Source organism: Epinephelus moara, chromosome 16, assembly GCF_006386435.1.
Source record: "Epinephelus moara isolate mb chromosome 16, YSFRI_EMoa_1.0, whole genome shotgun sequence".
Classification (NCBI taxonomy): Eukaryota; Metazoa; Chordata; class Actinopteri; order Perciformes; family Serranidae; genus Epinephelus; species Epinephelus moara.
Window position 1 is genome coordinate 14,648,036 of NC_065521.1, and position 19,676 is coordinate 14,667,711.

At 39.4% G+C, this 19,676-nt stretch overlaps 1 protein-coding gene across 1 annotated transcript in view; it reads right to left on the minus strand.

The window, feature by feature from the left end:
- The window catches only part of cpne9 (copine family member IX), a 122,718-nt gene that overhangs the window by 93,664 nt on the left and 9,378 nt on the right, over positions 1-19,676 (minus strand). The window contains exon 3 of the mRNA XM_050066249.1: positions 1,801-1,847. Coding sequence (XP_049922206.1) covers positions 1,801-1,847 — 47 coding nt within the window. The remainder of the gene's footprint in view (positions 1-1,800; positions 1,848-19,676) is intronic.

The window sequence follows — 19,676 nt, forward strand, 5'->3', positions numbered from 1 at the left end:
GCTATAACAACAGAAAAATGCTTAAAAATGGCTAAAATGCGACCGATCACTGTGGCTCCCCCTGTGGCCCAATGTTTTGGTTTTTTTCTAATTTTTGGTATGACTAAGTCATGGTATGGTATGCTGTACATAATCACGGAAACTGTCAGTGTGTCATTCTGTCAGTCAGTCATTCTGTCTGTCCCACGTTTTTCAAAAACTCTGTCTGAATACGTTGCTCTTCTTAATGGGTTCAGTTGACTATTTAATCTGCAATTTCCTATGACCTGTATCCCAAACACACACCATGTGAAACTGTATGTGGGCAACTGTGCATTCAATGGGTTTGGACTAGTTAAACTGATTCCATTAAACTGAATTAACTTCATTGGACTAGTTAAACTGATTCCATTAAACTGAATTAACTTCATACATTTTTAAATGCTGATGCAACCAGGTCATTTATTCTGGTTTTAGATCATGTACAGTCTGGAGTCATCCATGAGCAACCACAGATGATTTGTGGGAGCCTGTAAGTGGAGGATCATGTGCATTGGCTGGGAAAATGGAACCTCCTGTGATCAGAAAACAATTTGGTCCACAGCCTGATGCAGCAGAAACAGCAAACAAACAAACAAAAAGAAGCACAACATAATAACAGTCTTACACATACCACAAAAACAGAAAGAAAAAGAGACACTCCACAATGGAGGGTTGAAGATGGACTAGTTGGAGACATCATGCTACTGTACGCCTTCAGGATATTGTGATATGTCAGACCAAATGCTACTTGCAGATATGGGTTTTTTTCGCTTGCTGAAAAAGAGTGCAAATGCACGATGTCTCCCTCAGAGGACAAAATTTCATTTACAAATTCAAGTATTGCCACAATGCAAAAAAAATTATGTCAAAAGAAAACAAAGGATTTGTCAGGTTTCTGTGCAAGCACAATAATCTGCACATGGCGTGTATGGCTGACAGCAAGATGTTTACTCTACTGATTGCAGTGCAATTCATGCCGTGTTTTTGATTAAGCACTGTCACACAGAATAAAAAAAAGGTGTGAGGTGTCTTGAAGTGAGGGGATCAGTGGAGGCAAAGCCCTCACTGACACATCAGTGTTGACTTTGAATTTGCAAATGTGTAAATACACCGACTAAGGACAGAATGTCATAGGCAAATAAGATGAGGGGAAAATAGGGCTAAGAGATGACACGAAAATGTGTCTGTGTGGCGGGGAGATGCAAAAAAATGAAAAAGGGAAGAAATTCAAAGAAGCGGTAATGAATGGAAAGTCACATAACCCCACCTTAAAAAAAGTGACAGAGGGCGAGACAGCAAGAAGTCGTGAGGAGCAGATGGTGCATATTTGATGAGACCGAAAAGGAATCTCCCTTCTCTTTCTCCCAGCCCTGAGTCATGATATGAATTTCTTTTGTCTAACATCTGAAACCTGATATAATGAGATCCTTTTTATTTATTTATTCCTTAACCTGTACTATTAATTCATCAGATTGGGTCAGGTATATGAAGTTTTTTTTCCCCCACCTGAGTCCATTTCAGACAGCGGTTACACTTCTGTGGGTAAGTGAAGAGGTTGACGCTTTCAATTTTCTACAACAATGTTTTCAGGATTTGCAGTGGGTTGCCTCTGGACTCATAATAACCCCTGCTCTTATTTCTAACTCAAAGTTACCAGCATCAAAGAAAACTCTTGAAGTTAATAATTTAGCATTCCTAAAAGAAAAACACATATCTGGCAGACAGGTAGACACAAATATTGGATACTTATATTGAAGAGCAAAAGGTTGCTTAACTTACCTCTCTCCATTCTTTGGTTCCCACGGCCTGCAAATACAACACGACCACTGGAGGGGACAGACGAGGAGAAGAAGCCGAAGGGAAAGCATGAGGAAAACAAAAAAAGGGGAAGAAGCTATTCAGTTTCAGCCTAAAGTCTTTTACATCAGCACTTGCAGCAACAAATAGATATTAAAACACTCAGGTGAGAAAATCTATGTGACTCAAATCCATTTTCATTAAATCCTGCATGGCTAGAAGCAAAGTCAATAATTCCTAAATAAAAGCCATTACATCTCATTGTCAGAATTAGAGACTCAGGACAGTCAAGGAACTTGAGGTATATTTCATCTTTAATAGATACACTCACTCTAAATATGGCAAAACAGGAGTATATTTGAATGTAGGGATAATGAAAAAATACTCTCTAGCTCTATAAACATATTTTTCTTAGGCTCCTTCTCACTTTTCTGCCAGGTATACCTGCATAACAATATAAGAGTAATAAATCTCTGCATTTCCTGCCTTGGAGATATGCTGTCACCACCTTCAGCCAGGCCTCTCCCTGGCTATCAATATTTATGATTAGAAAAGGGCAGAATTACTGTGTATAAGACATTATTCTTAGGACCAAATGAAACATATTGCCTGGGTCTCATTGCTAACTGTCCTCTGAAGGGAAACGACAGAATAAGTCATTTCGCAAAGTGTCCCAAAACAACATGTGTTCCAGGCGACACAGCCCCCTAGCAGTCCTAGTAATTATGACTACTGTCCGTTGAGAGTGAAAGTTATCAAGTGAAGTTATTATAGACAAATGCCAAACTTTAACATGAGACAGCACTGTTCATTTCTTGTTTCCTACAACAGTCACCGTTGGTGTCTCTTAACCATGAGCAAGATCGTTCCCTAGTATGATGATTAGAGATGTACCAATACCACTTTTTCCTTCCTGATACAGATTCCGATCCCTGAACCTTAGGTACCTGCTGATACCGAGTACCGATCCGATACCAGCGCGTAAAATAAAAATGGATGGGATATGAATTGTTGTATGTCTCAACTCCTAAAACTCTATGTAAAATATTAAGAAATAAATACATAATAGTAGAATGAATGCCATAAAACTTTTTTTTATTATTATTATTATCCAGTGTTGACACAGATCGAGACACAGGTTAAAGTGCAGCCACACAATTTGGTAAAAAAGACATTTTAAAGGCTACAGTAAAATGCTTTTTAAACTCCGTTTCCGTTTTGTTTGCCTGTAGCGTGCGTATGCGTAATGACATGAGGCATTTCGTGGTATCAGATTGGTCATAGGCTGTACTCGCCGATAACGCATTTTAGGCAGTATCAGAGGCATTTCCGTTACCGGCATTGGTATTGGTACAACTCTAACGATGATGAGGGTCCCCTAACTTTAACGGTTTCTTTTTTATTTTGATTTTCCCCTAAACCTACATTAATGTGTTGTTAGGTTAAGGCACAAAAACAACTTGATTATGGTTGGGAAAACATCATGTTCTGGCTTAAAATACCCGGTTTGGGGGGCACAATCCTGGCAGGAGAAACAGCAGTGTTTTGGTAAAAATGGCTTTTTGTGCCACTATCTCGGCTAGAAAAGCAACAATGTCTTGGTTGAACACAACTGCTTTTTATGCGCCCATGTCAGCTGTAAAAGCTGTGATGTCTCAGTAAAAAGCAACTGTTTTTTGTCACTAAATCACAACTGGTTTTGTTTTTTTGGGGCTCAAACAGTGGTCTGCAGCTTGGCAGGTGTCACGCCTCGGTGACAAACCATCCACCATCCCAAGTAGGCTTCTATACCACAGCATTTGACAAACATTGATACAATAAACATGCAATGTAAAGTATTCGTGCTTTACAAAAACATAAAATGGCAACAGTTTCTTCTGGCGACTGGGCTGAATCCGAATCAAGTAATCTTTGTGCCTAAACCAAACCAAACCTTCACCATAGCCTTGTCACATCGTAACACAGTTATTTTTCAACAGTGATTTCAACAATAGTTTTTTAAAGGCACGTACATATTATGTTCTTCTGTTCTTCTTTAACCACCATTTGGGTGCAGACTAAAATCAACAAATATCGGATTGCCATTGAATTTTGTTATGACATTCGCTGTCCCAAGAGGATGAATCCTACAGACTTTGGTGATCCCCTGACTTTTCCCCCCACTCCACGAAGAGGCTGACCTTTTTGGTTCAGAGTGAAATGTTGCAAAGAAGTAAAGAAGTAAAGATATTCACAGTGTCCAGAGGGTGAACCTATGACAACCTTCATCCCATTAGTTTTCATCTAGCACCATCAGCATGTGTCCAGTGAAATATCTCCAAATCTACATGACAGACAGGCATTTGATTTTGGTACAGTTCTTCATGTTCCCCAGAAGATGAATCCTAAGACTTAGACGACTGTCCAACATTTGAATTTATTACCAAATGCCTTTAAAGACCCTGGGTAGAACCAGAACATGCTGGATAGATTATATATCTCATCTGGCCCGGGAACACCTCGGAATATCCTAGGAGTTGGAGAATGCTGCTAGTGAGAGGGACAACTGGACTACCTTGCTTAGCCTGCTACCACCATGACTGCCTCGGATAAACGGAAGAAAATGGTTGGATCGATAAATGGACCTTGAAAATTAGTGGCACACCCAACTGCCTCAACTGTACTTTGTATTTAATGTAACTTTCCATTATAACATACCAACACACTAAACTGTGTAACTGTTTGTGTAAACAAATATTAATTGATATTAAATGGTAAATAGATGATTAGATAAATTATAAAATTTAGATAAATAGAACCAACACTTTTCATGTAACAAATAACAAAACCAAGGACTTTGTTCTTAAGACTTATTCAAGATGCATGTGACTTGAGCATCTTCTCTTTCTAGCAACCCATTTGTCATTATTTGTACATTATTTATGTCTGACTTTTTTTTGTTATTCTGACACCATCCTCTTTACAATGAACATTACAGCCTCACAAAGTCATTAGCATGGCAATGGACTCCTAGTACTGTTAAAATAAAAGTAGCCTCAGTGCTTAGAAGTTAAAGTATGGGTCCCCTGACAAGCCATTATTTGTGCTTTACCTACTGAGGTTTGTTTACCAAACCTTACATTTGTCTTCTGGGGAGAACATTTTGTGAGTACAACTGCAAAAATATGCAATAAGGCAGAGGCAGGGCAATTATAACCAACAAATTCATCGTGTTGTCATGTTATGATCAAACATATAAGTTCTTGCATAAACACACAAATATTCACTAAAGGCTCTTATGGGATGTATTAATAATTGGCCGAGTGTTGTTGTTTGTGTCTAGACGGGCACCATAAGCCACTGTGTGCCTCTGTGAAGTTTGGACATTAGCTCTAATGAACTTCAGACTGTCTCGACCGTCAGACAATTAAAACCACATTTTCCCTCCTAATGAGCAATTAACAGAGGGGAGATAATAGAGAAAGGGCAGCAAGCAGCAAACCTTTTGGGCATTGCGTCTTTAGAAGAAAACAAATTTTTTCATTGTCAGATTGTTAGCCATACGGGAAGCATACAGCGCTGCTTAAAAGAGTATTACAAGGTAATCACTTTGTGAATAGCATGTTAGCCTTCAATTAGATTACAGAAGAGAAGACAATAAAGGCAAACACACTCCCGGGATTAAATGTGCTTGTATTAAAGTCATACCGTAATGCTCTCTTTGGCCCAACTAGAGACATAATGTAGAGAGTATGTCTCTTTATCAGACATCGAAGTCACAGGACCTTGATGTTTCCCCAAGGTTGCAGTGTAACAGCGCCATAGCCCGACAGTGGGCTCAGACTAATCCGCGTTGAGGCTACATCAGTGTCGGCCGTGTCCTACGAACCTGACTGATTGCCTGCTTTATGGAAAGTGACTGAGAAAGGAAAGAGCCCATCTGGTCAGCCACACAGCAGCCAAATCATCAGGCAATTCGTTGTCTCTCCGATCCCTACTCCAACTACAACTCCCGACAATAGTCTGGCTGCAGGATGGGTACCCAGGTGACTCTGAACATGAACAAATCGAAATTGGGCACAAATCATATTAAGTTCTTATGTGGATCCACGTCTTAACAGTATACAGTGAGGAGAGTTCTGCAGTGGCACAGAAAAAAGAAAGATCTCCTGCAAACAGGGGTGTGCACAGACATTATGAAGTGCAGTGAGGACAATTTTTTTTTTAAAAAAGGGCATCCCCACCCCGCTGTATTGTCCCCATGCCTCCTCCTGAATGCACCTGCAACTGCATATTTCCAGCTTTTAGCAAAGATATGGAGACAAACCTACCTGTTCTCATTCCAAGGTCATCAAATACCTTTGATGCTTTGTCACATCCCTTGGAGACTTGTCTGAGTGGGCGGAAGTTTGCTGCAGAGATCAGCCTCTCATTGGGTGGAACGCTGAAGTCCCGCCCTACCACCTCTGGTTGTGTAGCAGTTTTCAACTGTTTTCAACACGTCCTTTACTAACTTTTGCGGTGTTTGATCTTGCGGGGATGTAGCCATTTTTCTGCCATGGTTCGCGTCCTGTAGGTGATATTTTTGTGGGCATGTTACACCAAAACCTGTTTCCCCCCGGCAATATTTTTGCAAGCGCACCATTGCTGTGGCACCGCCCAGAACGATTGTGATTGGTTGAAAGAAGTACAAGCAGCCGAGGCGTTTTTTTCTCCAATCTCAAAGTGAGAGTCGGCCCAGCCAGACCTTTCTTTACTTGAGAAAGGTCTGGTGAGCGAGACTACTTGGGGACTGACAGCGACACATTCTTTTTAGCTTCTTTTAGCATTTTTACGTGAGGCATAGCTGAAATATTAACATTGAATTCGTCACATGTGGTTAATGTTGTGAAACAGTCACGGTTAGGTTTAGGCAACAAAGCTAAAGCTAAAGATCATGTTTTAGGTTTAAATAAGTATGTTCATTATGTGTTGTGTAGTGATGTAAATACGTCGTGTGAGTGAGTGCGTGACGACTGTTCATAGGTATGTAATGTTATGTTAAAACAACAGTGATTTGATTTCACAAGGGACGTGAACTGCGGTCTCCTGGGTGAAAGTCCAGTTTTGTTTGACCCATCAGCCTTCCCTCCCTCCAACCCTATACTGATTTTCTTGTTCCTTATACTACGCTAGTTGCTCTTGGCATCAGGTATTGCAGGGGATGGGTTTATATTCCAGTTAGTTGAAAGCCTGGTGTGTCCCATAATGATACTAGAGGCTGCCGTCAGCGTTGATATCACACTGTGAAGGGCGTGGCAAAGCATCAATATTTGACAACCTGGGAATGAGAATGGCTGAGACAAACATATTTTCATGACTTTCTTTTGCTGCCTACAGCTCTGTCTCTCTGTCATCTCTTTAAATGGAGCACTGTAATATGCAACATTATATAATCTGCAAAACTGCCAACTTGCTTTCAGGTATTATTCAATTACATAGCTTACTTGCATGGGAAAGATCATAAAGCTCCATATTAGAAGGAAAGCAGTGGAAAATAATTGCCTAGAATGTATTACACCTAAAGCTTGTAAGGATTTCCAATGTAAACATTACTATGTGGCTATGTACAATTGATATATACAGCAATATTGTATATATGCCAGCAATGCAATTTCATGCAAAAGGATGCTATTCTAATATTCATTATCATTATTACATAAGACTAGAAATTTGACCACAAAAGAAGAAAATATTGTCCTAAAGATGTGTGTGTTTTATGACTTTGGTCACTGTCGGATAAGGACATACAAATATACCTAGCAGAGGTACGTATTCAAGTCTCATGTCTTGGAATCGAGGCAAACTCAAGTCACAAATCTGATGACTTAAACAAACTCAAAAAAAGACCCCAGTGACTTGTGACTTCACTTGGACTTGAGCCTTTTGATTTAAAAATACTTGATAACTTCCCCCATTACTTAAAAGGTGTGCTATCGAATCAACTAACATTAACACTATTTATTCCCCCTTGACACTTAATTACCCAGATCCATTTTGTTTGAACCACACAAACAACTTCCGATCAAGTTGCAGGAGAGAACCAAGAAGAACTATTGTACATACCTGAGCACCACTTTGAAAAACTGATACCAAAAATAATTTAATTCGAACATACAAAAATTATGTACTGGTCAACAATAAACAAGTTGCAGTAGGTTATGCAATACAGATCAGAAATTACTGAGAGAGATGCAACATTTTTCTACCTTGTTCGACATTTGAAATTACACAAAGAACTGTAAGTAAAGGCTAATATTAACATAGTTGGGAAGCTAATGCTTAGCTAATATTAGCTTAAGGGCTAAGTAAATTTTAACAAACCTGTTATAATAAATCAAATTTTAAAAAGGGTCGATTATTTCTGTAAATTTGTAATATTTTTTGTAAAATTGCTTGTGATTTGCAAAATAATGACTCGCTCCTACCTCTGATACCTAGCTAGCTTTAGCCTATCATTAATTTTTTTGGTTTCACTGTATGTATTCACTGTGTTGTGACAAGCAGATGACCACTGGCAACTTTTTGGTTGCCCTGATCCCCAGTCATCTGATAATTTATATTTATTGATTTGGTCCAGACTGTTTCACATACATACTGACATGGACTGTATAAAAATTATAAACAACGCCACCGTGATGTCACCCACTGGTTTGTGGATTCCTGTTTTGAAGCCTTGAATTTCACAATTTGGCCGTAGCTATCATGGTTTTTGGAGCCAGAAGTGACCGAGGTGACCATATTTGGACAAATTTAAACCGGTAAATTACATAAACATTTTCCCCCAAACTGGTGTCATGAACAGGGAAAATAGCTATAGAGACCATAACCTGTTTTTGTACCAGATTGTGTATATGTTTATTTCTGCTGTTAAGTTGGCCATTTGGAGACTGACTCATTTTTGCAGCCAGCCTCAAGTGGCCATTAGAGGAACTGCTGTGTTTTGGCACTTCCACAGGGCACTTTAGTGAGAGAAGACAATGGGGTAGTGGCTCGAACCACTTACACCACTATGTGTGCATGTCCTTGACAGAAAATATTTTCCAGCAATGGAGTTTGTCCCCATCAAATTTATCCTTGAAAAATTGTTCCGAGACATAAAAAAGAACAGGTAATCTCCAGAATATACATATGTTCAAGTACACTGAGAGACATTTCAATCCCTTCTATATTAAAATGTCCGTCCCGTCAGTGTGTTGAGCCTAATTGAAAATGGCACAGGGTACTTTCGGACTCATCTGGCTAATGCCAAGCGAGCTGACAGCAACAGTCACTTGTGTAAAGGCTTTTTTTTTTTTCCAACTGGGGATTTCTTGCTGCCTGCCTCTTGGATTTGCACTGCAGGAGAATATAATCAGAGAGTAGGCAGACATAGACAGGATGCCACAGGCTTACTTGCAGGCTGGGGGCACAAGCTGCTCAGTGTGAGGTGAAACAGAGAGGTGGTCAGGTGGCAGGAGTGTGGGGTGGTGGAGCTGGAAAAGGAGGACTGAAGGAAGACAAAATGGAATATCAAAGTGAAGGACAGCGAGGGAAGGCGAAACAGGAATGATAGAGAAGTTGGGTGGGAGACAGAATAGGGAAATAGATAAAGGAGGCATAAAAGAAGAGGAGATGAAGGTAAAGAGATGAGCTGGATAGACGACTGTTTGGGAAATAAAGCAGAGTAGAAATCCACTGTCAGGCGGTGGCAGATTTCAGCTGGAGAAGAAGGGCTTGGCTGGCAGAAATCCCTCATAGATACACCTTTCACACACCAATTTGGAGGAAGCAGGTTGGGCACACATCCCCGCTAATCTATTGATCTGCTGCCAAGAGAGGGATAAGGTGGGAGAGCCCCATACCTTTGGAGACCAATTCTCGAACCTCAGCGGAGCAGCTATGACAAAGCTGTTCAGCTGGGAGCCAATATAGGGAGATAACCTGCACTGCACAGATTTTTTTTCTGTGGAAATTCAGCCCTCTTAGGAGCCTAAATCACAAAGTTAAGCTGCAGTGGCAAAAATCAACCCGATCCTTATTCTTCTTCAAGTTCTTGTGTTAGGTGTTGATGTTTATTTGCAGAAAACAAAGTGTAGAGTCAAGACATAATTCTGTGTGGATCCATTGTTGAGTTAAAACATGGATAAGGGCAATATTTCTGCTTTTGTTGCAAGACCTAGAAAGAGGAGCAATACCATTCTCATGGGTGTGAGTTTAAGAAGTATTTCACTACTAGAAATATCGTCTTTCTCATAAAACTAGGCTCTCTATGCAGTAGAAAGACACAAATACTTTTGAAATTGGTGCCACATGACCAGAGAAAACAGAAGAAAAGGGCTGTGGCAATTGCTTCTGCTCAAGAAGTAGAAAACCTACAATTACCAAAATGTACTGCACCACACCTGACCAATAAATGTTCCTGCTGATGGGTGATGTAATGTGAGTTTTGCCTTTCCTCCGCAGGACACAATATGTTGGCCGGCTGGTAACGAACATCCTCGAAGGATCTTGAATTACAGTTAAACTGTAAGGTAAAATAGGTAAAAAGGTTCATATTTGATGAAAGCTGCTTAGTTTTACTTTTTGATCTCAGTTTTTTCAGCCTTTATTTACAATTCATTACAATAAAGATAATAAGTATGGCTCCCACTTCCTGTTCACAAATTCTCATATTACAGCCAAACAGTGCACTAAAATATACTTCTGACGACATTTTAGGCAAGAAATGAGCAATACAGTAACATAATCTTGGTTCATATTTCATCTGCACTGCTTAGTTTTACAGTTTGATTTGAGTTTAAGAGAAAGGGGCGGTACAGGTCTCTTTCTTTAACAGCTTCTATATTTTTTGTGCCCATGCATACGGAATACGAAAATGCATTAGTACAATCTGTCATTAAGGCAACAACCCTAAAGCCAGCAAAAATTCACTGGATAAGTCGAAACGCATGCGCTGGGAGATGAGCAAGGAGATCATGGTGCTGGTAAGATGAAGGGAAGTTTACTATAGTTCATTTACACATACTACCCACATTGTTATGATACAAAGCTGGTTGAAAATAGGCAAAGTCGGCTAACCTTTTAAAGTATAGAGCTGTAGACAGTTAGCCTAGCTTAGCATAAAGATTGGTAACAACATTATTCTCTATACAAACAGGAATGTAACTTTGTCTAGTCTTGATGCTAGTTAGGCTAATCGCCTCTTGGTCCATCTTTGTTTTTAACACACAGACATCATTACCAGTGATGGGAATAACGGCGTTATAAATAACGGTGTTACTAATGGCACTACTTTTTTCAGTAACGACTAATAAAGTGGGGGTAAAAGGAGACGTGTCGTCCATCTTAATCTACACAGCACATCCCTGACCCAGAAGGGATGCAGCCCTGTCATCTAGGAATTACATTTATATACAACTACTTGTAAACAACAAATACATTTTCAGGGCAAGTTACGTTTTCCATTAATGTAATAAGGAAATGTCACTATTTAACATACCTGATCAGTCACAAAAATGTTGATACTGAAAGAGTATCAATAAAATCAGTCAAATGTTGACAAACAACGTATTTCAGTTGCTTTCCGCCAAAATTGGTAATCTTACAATACACCATCCACTTGTACTGACCAAAGCATTGTTTTTTATTATCAACATTTAACCGAAATCACAATCTTTCCCTAAACTTAACCAACATGCTTAACCTAAGACAGGCTGGACAGGAACCTGAGCTTCTGGTCTCTCAGTACTACACTTTGTACACTGCCATCCTCCTTCCAAAGCCGATAGGGTACATGAAGTGTTTTGTTACCTGACTAAAACCTTGTGTCTTAACATATCCAGGCAGGGATTATGTTGCCACAACAACGTAAATCAGAATTTCTAAGGGGACAAGGTGAAAAATGAATACGGCCATTAAATGCTGTGGGTGTGAGATGGACGACTGTGAACATTTGACTCAACGGGGGTTGCTCACTCTTTCTTCAGATCTCATCAGGAGACCTCGGGGGTAATTAGAGACCAGTGACCTTTATTTGGATGGTATGACTCAAGCCTTGCCTCTGTTCACCTCTGCCACTGAGCCTTTATTGAATTATAATTGACCTGCTTCTGCGAGTGGAACTTGTCAACATCATGTGTTAACAATGGATGAGGAAACTTATGAAATAAAACTCCCTGCCCTCCATTATTTCTTATGTCTGTGTGAAAACTGGAAGATGTGAAGCAGAATTTCTGAAGACAGTTTTTACTCAAATACTTACAGTGACTACCCGCATAGAGAGAAAATTGCAGCAGTACTGGAAAAGTAATAAAAACGACTTGATTCTGAATCACATCAAAGCAGCCTAAATCATATAGTTTATACATCAGAATATAGTCTTCCAGGTGAGTCATTTTCAAACCACAGCAGGCACTAAAACAGATTTTTATAACAGGACAGGGAACAAAACTCCAAACTAAAACCACACCTGCTGTGCTATAACGAAACATTAACTCCTACCTGCCTGTGAGTCAGAATCATCCTGAAGCAGATACAACAAAATGAATGTAAAGAATGATCACATAGTGCATAAAATTTAATAGACTCACTAACTTCCCCAATGAGAAAAGACGAATTATAATTGATTCAATACACATAATTGTATCTCATTTTAAATACTCCTGGACTGGTGGGAGTGGGGAAGGCCGTCTCTCCTACAGATTTCTAATGGAGTGAAACACTCGTGTGTGGATGGAAACTGTCAGCACTCCACTGGCAAATGATGTTACATAAGAGAAGTGGGATGTTTCATATGGGAGCCTGATAGCGGTTTAGATGGTGGTGGATAGAAATACAAGTGTAAGTAGTGTGTGGCTTCAGGAGCTGCACAGTGAGAACATGAGGCAGCTAAAAATGACTGCCTGGATTTTTGAGAGAGTGAGATTGTTCTCTCTTAAACTTTCCGTTTTAATGAGCCAGTGTCATCAGTGATTTTCTTATTACTTTAGAACAGGAACGATATCAGTATAATATCACATTTGAATAGGAATTGGAGCCGGAAATTACGCCTTTTGAAGTGCAAAGGGTCACTTCTATGACAGCAAAACAAAGAGGTACAGTTATAGCTCTTGGGAATGAGATGAAAAATATCTCATGAATTCCATTATTTTAATCTGGGTCCAAAGGAATGTATCGTACAGATGAGTTTGTCTCTGACCAAATGACAGTACTCCTTTTTTCCCTCATTCCAACCCATAATCTCTTCAGTGATTTCAATTCTTCTTAGCTAGTTCAGTTCAAATAGAGAGGAATTTTACTCGCTCGGGGAAATGCATGAGAGGTGTTTGCATCTCTCCAAGGGCGACATCAATGTGGTCGAGGTCACGCATGCCTGGAATATGTTAGAAACCCAGTCAAGACTGGACCGAATAAGATAAAGGGGCCAGCATAAGTATCCAGCTGGCTAGCAGCAAGGCAGAGCATCTTGTATGAAAAGAGCTTTGTTCCAAAATGAAACATCCATCATTTAAAAAAGTGACACCTACTCTAAAACGCTGACTGACAGCGCAAATTGGTACACAGCATGCATGAGTACTTTCCAAAAGGGCTTACATAACTTCAATAATCAGTGAACAAAATATCAGTGTAAAATCAACCACTGATTGATTGACTCGATTATTATACTACACGTTGATGCCAAGGCTGTTGTCAAGACCTACTTAGTCAAGTTATAAAGTTCAGCTTTATGATGTGTTAACAGACATTTTACCATCCTGCAGTCACAGAGCAACATTAGCATTCTTCCGGAGTCGTGCTTTTGGCAAATGTAAGTCCAATATTCACTCCCCTTTAAGCTCTGTTTTGGTCTCAACTCCTGAGGGAAATATCTGGCTCTTTAGCTGTTAAATGCTCCACTGTGTTCACAAGCCAGTTGCTCACTGTGTTTGTCTATTGTTTGTTGCAGTGCAGGTTTATCAGAGCTTTTTTACTGAAAACAAATGCTGGCTGAAAAGGGGGTAAGTTTGGTTTCAGAAGTAAGGGGCACAATAAAGTCAGAGGTCCTTCAATCAAAAACAAAATAGTAAATATTGTTGCCTGCATTTATATAAATTTTAACCAGTAATCTAGCAGTAACATGATGAAATTGATTATCATGCTTTTTACAGTAATAGAATCATTAATAAAAATGCTATGTAAAGCAATTACATATCAAAAAAGATTTATGCACTACCTAAAATCGCATTTATCTACTGTAATAATTCTGGATAAAGTTTGTATTTTCGTCTTAAAACCTGCCTAGCCTCTTTGATTAATGTTGTTTGTTGAAGGGACATAATTTTCACCTGGTGCAAAGTAGCACAGCACAACTGTCACTGTCATTTTCAAAGCCAATGCCAGTGTTGTGTTAGTTGAAATGCCCATGGGCATGTAGGTCTTCAAATGAGGTGTGATCAGGCGCATTGTTGGTTTACTATTTTTAGGCAGCAGATAGTGATTGTGCCATTGACCAACAAAAACCTGGTGTAAAGTCAGAATACCGCAGTATTTTCCTGCTATTTAAAGGGTGTATTATTCAGATAGTATGATGTGCCTACACATCTTGCTATCCTAGGCGGGTTCACAATGGATATGCACGCCATTGTTATACACACAGGGGTGTACTGATGGATTGCGGTTGGGTGAAATGAATCATTAATAAGGAAAATACATTCTCTAAAATGTGAACATAGCAGAGATCAGAGCAGAGCTGCACATCTGCTGTCTGACTCCCTTATAAGGGAGCGATCACACCAAGATGAAACGCCAGAAACGCGACGCCAGTAAAACCATTGTTTTCCTATGATACGGCGCGTCTGACCGGCATTCAAGCGTCTTTTTAGACGGGCGTTTTTCTGGCGTCTTTTTAGACGTGCATTTTTGTAGACGCTTCTTTTTAGACGCGCGTAGACGCTGAAAAGTTAAAATATTTTCAACTTTTTGAGTGTCAGATGCCAGTAGCTAGCGTGCATTGAATAAGCGCTTCCAGTGTTTCAAGCGTCTTTGAAGCATCCGCGTCTCATTTCTGTGTGATCACCCCCTAAGAGAGTTGCTGTGCACATTTACACACAAGGAGCAGCATAACTTCATTGATTTTCTCAGAGGCAAAAAAGTTTTGTTGCATTTCCTCTGTCAAGTTTGCCGTTTAAATGTCCAACAATATTTGCTGCATTTTACTGCATAACTCTCAATGGAAAAATGCTCACTTCTCCAATTTGCCGAATCCCTCATGTAAAATACGCCAGGTGCAGGCAGACCTAGTTTTGAAAGGGAATGGGAGATGACAATTTGATTGGCTGAATTGACATTACGCCCAAAAAAACAATCGCTTCTGCAGTTTTCCTTTCAGACTATATAGTCCCAACAACCTCTATGAATACGGTGAGTCCTCTATGTTGCCTGAGAAGCTAAAACCAGGGCAAAATGTCATGGGTGTGTGGGAAATTAGACTGATGAGAGTGGTGGGACAAAGTTGTGGGCCATAAAACCAAAACAATGAACAGAAAACTCTGCAGAGTTGGTGATAAATCTCAGTGGGTGTCTAACTACAAGAAGATACCTCTTTCACATTACATGTAGTGCTTTGAACCCTTGTTGATATAAAAATATTGATTATTGCAGCTTAAATAGACCATTTGTCTTTGAAAAACTGACAACGGCTTATTTGGCAAAGTTGAGCAGTAAAGGCAAAAAAAAAAAAAAGATAAGAGACAAAAATCTGGACTCAGTCAAGATCACAGACTGTTAGAGAACAGACGAGTGTCCATGACTGAGATAAGAGTTTAAAAAATGATACCAAGAGCAAATATTAGCACTGTAACCCTATACTGCATACCTGGAGTTCACATAAAAAGACAACTGCCAATGTCAAAAGTGTAAAAAATAGGACTTCCAATGTGACCAAGAACAAAAAATGAAGGTGAAACGAATAAGAAAAGTGAAAAGCTTTATTGCTGGCAAAGAGGAAGAGCACTGAACTGGAAATATCTCCGCCATCTCTCATTGTGTCTATCTAAAACATCAATACGAAATCACTGCAAGCCTGCTTCCTAGTTCTTCACTTCAGACACACATCGATCGCAAAGTTATACATCCTCCGTGTGTGGGTTGGATACGGAGGCTTCAGGTAATTTGATGGTGGAGTAAGAGAAATAAATTTAATTTACACAATGACCAGGCAACGTGATACAACATCCCCAAGGACAAACACTGAGTCATCAATAAATTAGATAAGGAGGAGTGCTTCAGAGTCTTTGCTGAGGTATCTTGGCACATTCTTGTACAGAGCTGCAACACACAAGTGCATGCTACAGCAGACGCAACACACACACACACACACCTTTAGTTCAAAAGGATTGATGACTAAAACTCTGAAGAGGGGAACACAGTAGAAGAAAAAAAACTTGATATCAATTTTCCCATCGCATTCTTGAAGAAAATCTAATCACGGCCAAGGTACAGCTCTGACTACCTCAGGTGTGAGAAACAAAACAGTGATTCAATACTGCACTGAAATGAAAGTAAAGATATCTAACTGGGGACCGTAAAGTACCATCTGATATGAAGTGCCATCAAAGAGAAGAAGATTTTAGGTTCTGCCTCTAATTTGCTCCTTCTTTCTATTTTTGTATGTGTCCCAAATGTGCAATCATGTGCCTCCATCTTTCATGTCGGTGTTGTTATCTCTCTCATGGTCTCTGCACTGTGGATCTGTCATTGATCACTGACTTTGATCCCTGAGAATCTCACATTATAATATGCACTCTAATCATCATAGTGTCAGATGCCTTTGCAGGCTTTTTGACGAATGCTGGCCTCACACTAAACAACTTTTCAAGCAATTTCGCGGTCGAAGACAAATTTCCAATGTCAAATAAAATCCTGAGAGTTTTATCTCAGTTGGTGCGTGCTGCCATGATCTTAATCATTTGGCATAAGGTGGTCATTAAACCCAGTCTAAGCTGTAATAAGTCAGTCTTTTTCTCGTCTTGACATTCTGACCAAATCAAACATGTTTATTATCTTAGGTTTAAAGCCTTGGCTCATGCAAATAGTGAAGAATAGCTGCGCTGTCTCCAGCACCAAACAAGAAGCAGGAAACTGGGTAGATGGAACTCATTGGTGGGGACTCTGAAGAGGCAAGAACGTGAACAAGTCTCGGTTCTCTTGTGCCTGGTTCACACTACTCAACATTTCTGTTTGTTCTGACAGTCACTTTGCCAGATTACACGATTGTGGAGTCATAAAATCATGCCATGCCTTGGCCCACAGACATGACACACTACGCGATGGTCCACTCCAATCGTAATTGTAATCGTCTGTGTGATGCCATCAGGTTATTCCTGTCCTATTTTTATTATAATTACTGTTATTTGAGTCACTGTGTCTGTTTATGTACCAGCCGAAATGTTACTGTAGTAACATAAAAAGTGCCAGTAGATGTTAGGAGCTACATTTGTAGCACCGCATGCAAACAGTGCAAGTCACTGAATCCTCCACAGCAACTTCCTGCAAATGTTTCACAATAAAAGCCTGTTTAGAAAATGAAGGGATTCTCTCAACCAAAATTATAAGGGGCTTTTAATTTTATACAGATACAGAAAGTGTTGAGTTTGAAATGATGGTGCGATGTATTGACTTTATCAAGGCAACGGGAGCAGATAAAAAGTAAAAATAGAAAAAGACAGAGAGAGAATAATAAATAAATGCCTGTTTATAATTTAGTCTGTTGAAAATGAAGCTGGTAGCCTCTGCAGTTGTGGTGAGCAAAAGCCATGCTACTATTTTTAAATTTTATTACTTTACATCCTCCATTATGAAGAAATAACATTCTGTGCTAGCCTGATGCTAATGGCAGTACTCAGCGGGTTGATAAAGTGCCTATGCTGTTTCACACCATCATTTTCCCCTTTTACTCTGTCGTGGTAACATCCCTAGAGGAAATATTAAAAAGGTTGGGGTGCTGTTGTCATACAGGTGTCCATGGCAGCAGATCATACTCTGTCTATTGGTCAGATTGATGGCTGCGATGGGAAACGTCGTGAATGACAAAAAGTCGTGAGGCATCCCAGACGCTGCGTCAGTTGTCGTCTACTATGAAACACTACATGAGATGAAACAATGGATTATCACTTATCACACTAATTGTCCTTCACAATCCGGGCTGACACCGTACGACGCTGTGTCAGGCTAAAATCGGGCTGATATTGTGTACACTGTGGAAAAGGAGGAGAAACCGTTGGAGTTATGGAGTGAATAAGAGTCGCTGTTTAGTTCAGCATGTATCTGAGCACTTATTTTAGTGGGAAAACTTCATTTTTTAAACGGTTCACATCTCATTCCCACAGTCTCCTCCCACTATAATAGCCCAGCTAACCAACGGAAGATGGAAGAGAGTTGAGGTGACAAAATCCAATATAATTAGGGGTGGGGCTACAAATCCATACAGCATAGTATCACAATACTTTTGTGTGGCAATATCGTATCGTTACACAGACACCAAGTATTGATTTTTTATTATATAAATTATTCATATTACAAATACAAATTAAACTTTTGGTCGACTACTAGAATGATATAATCAGTTGCTTTTTCAGTCCACTAGATACATTTTTCTGCAATAAAAATGACTGAAAACTTTTATTTGATGAAACTGTTGATGTTGACAAAGTTTTCCTTTGGGGACATAATTGGCAGTTGAAAAAAAGTAATAAATCACAATAATATTGTATTGTGATGTATCATGATAATATTGTATCGTGGGGCCTCTTTCGATTCCCACCCTAATTATTATTTTGATTTCTAATTGACAAGTGTACTGTCGAAATATGAGCCCTTTCTTCTTTTGTTTCTAGAGCTATGTGTACTTGTGGACAGATTAATATTTCTTAATATGTCAAATGTCATTATGGGAGTTTGGTGTAGTATTTTCCACCAGGAGCAGGATGGGAAATATCACAAAAGTAATCAAGTTATCCTTTTGCAAACAGATCCCCAGTCTTTGCAAAATCTTAGTGTGTAGTGTGTGACTAAAAGCTCACATTGTCTTAAGATGTCAGAAGGTGTCAGACTTTAGATTTTCTAAAGTCTTTTCAAAGTCTTCTAGTCTATGGTAGACATTACTCTCTCTTAACCTGCAGCATACCTCTCAGGAGCTCAGTTTCTCTCTTTAAGTGTGGCCTTGAGTGTGAGAGTTGACTCTTGAGCTCAGCAGTAGACCGTGCTGAATGAGACTGTGAGGTATCATTGAAAGCTTGAAAGAAAAGTTGGTAAGTTTAAATACTTTCATCAAAATCCAGTCTTGTTCCAGCCATTTCAGCAGTTTAACTCTTCTTCACACAACTTGAGAAAGCTCAGTCACTCAGTGCTGAGAGGACATAATGATGCACACCTGTTTTCACTCTCACTGATTGAGCAGCTGATCTGCACACACATCACATGCTTCAGTGGATACTTTTAACACATTGTAACCCTGTGGAGCACAAACAGAAGTTTAAACAATCTTGTTCTGTTATTTACAGAGCCCGCCTGGTGGCTATGAATTAATAATGTGTAGAAACAAGATCATTAAGTCTTGGCCATGATTTAATAAAGTGTGGGAATTAAATAATTTTGCATGGCCACGAGAAAATTATTGTTCGTCATCTCCATGGAGATGACAGTTCACTGATAAACTGGCAGGTGTGTCATCGGTAGCTTCAGCTGCTTGCAAACATGGACACATTTAAAATGATTTTATTTTAATCTATGATTATACAACAAGTAGATGTGATGATCAAATCAGTGTGACATCACATTCAATAGTTTACAATGTATATATTTTTCTTTTTCAAACTGATGCC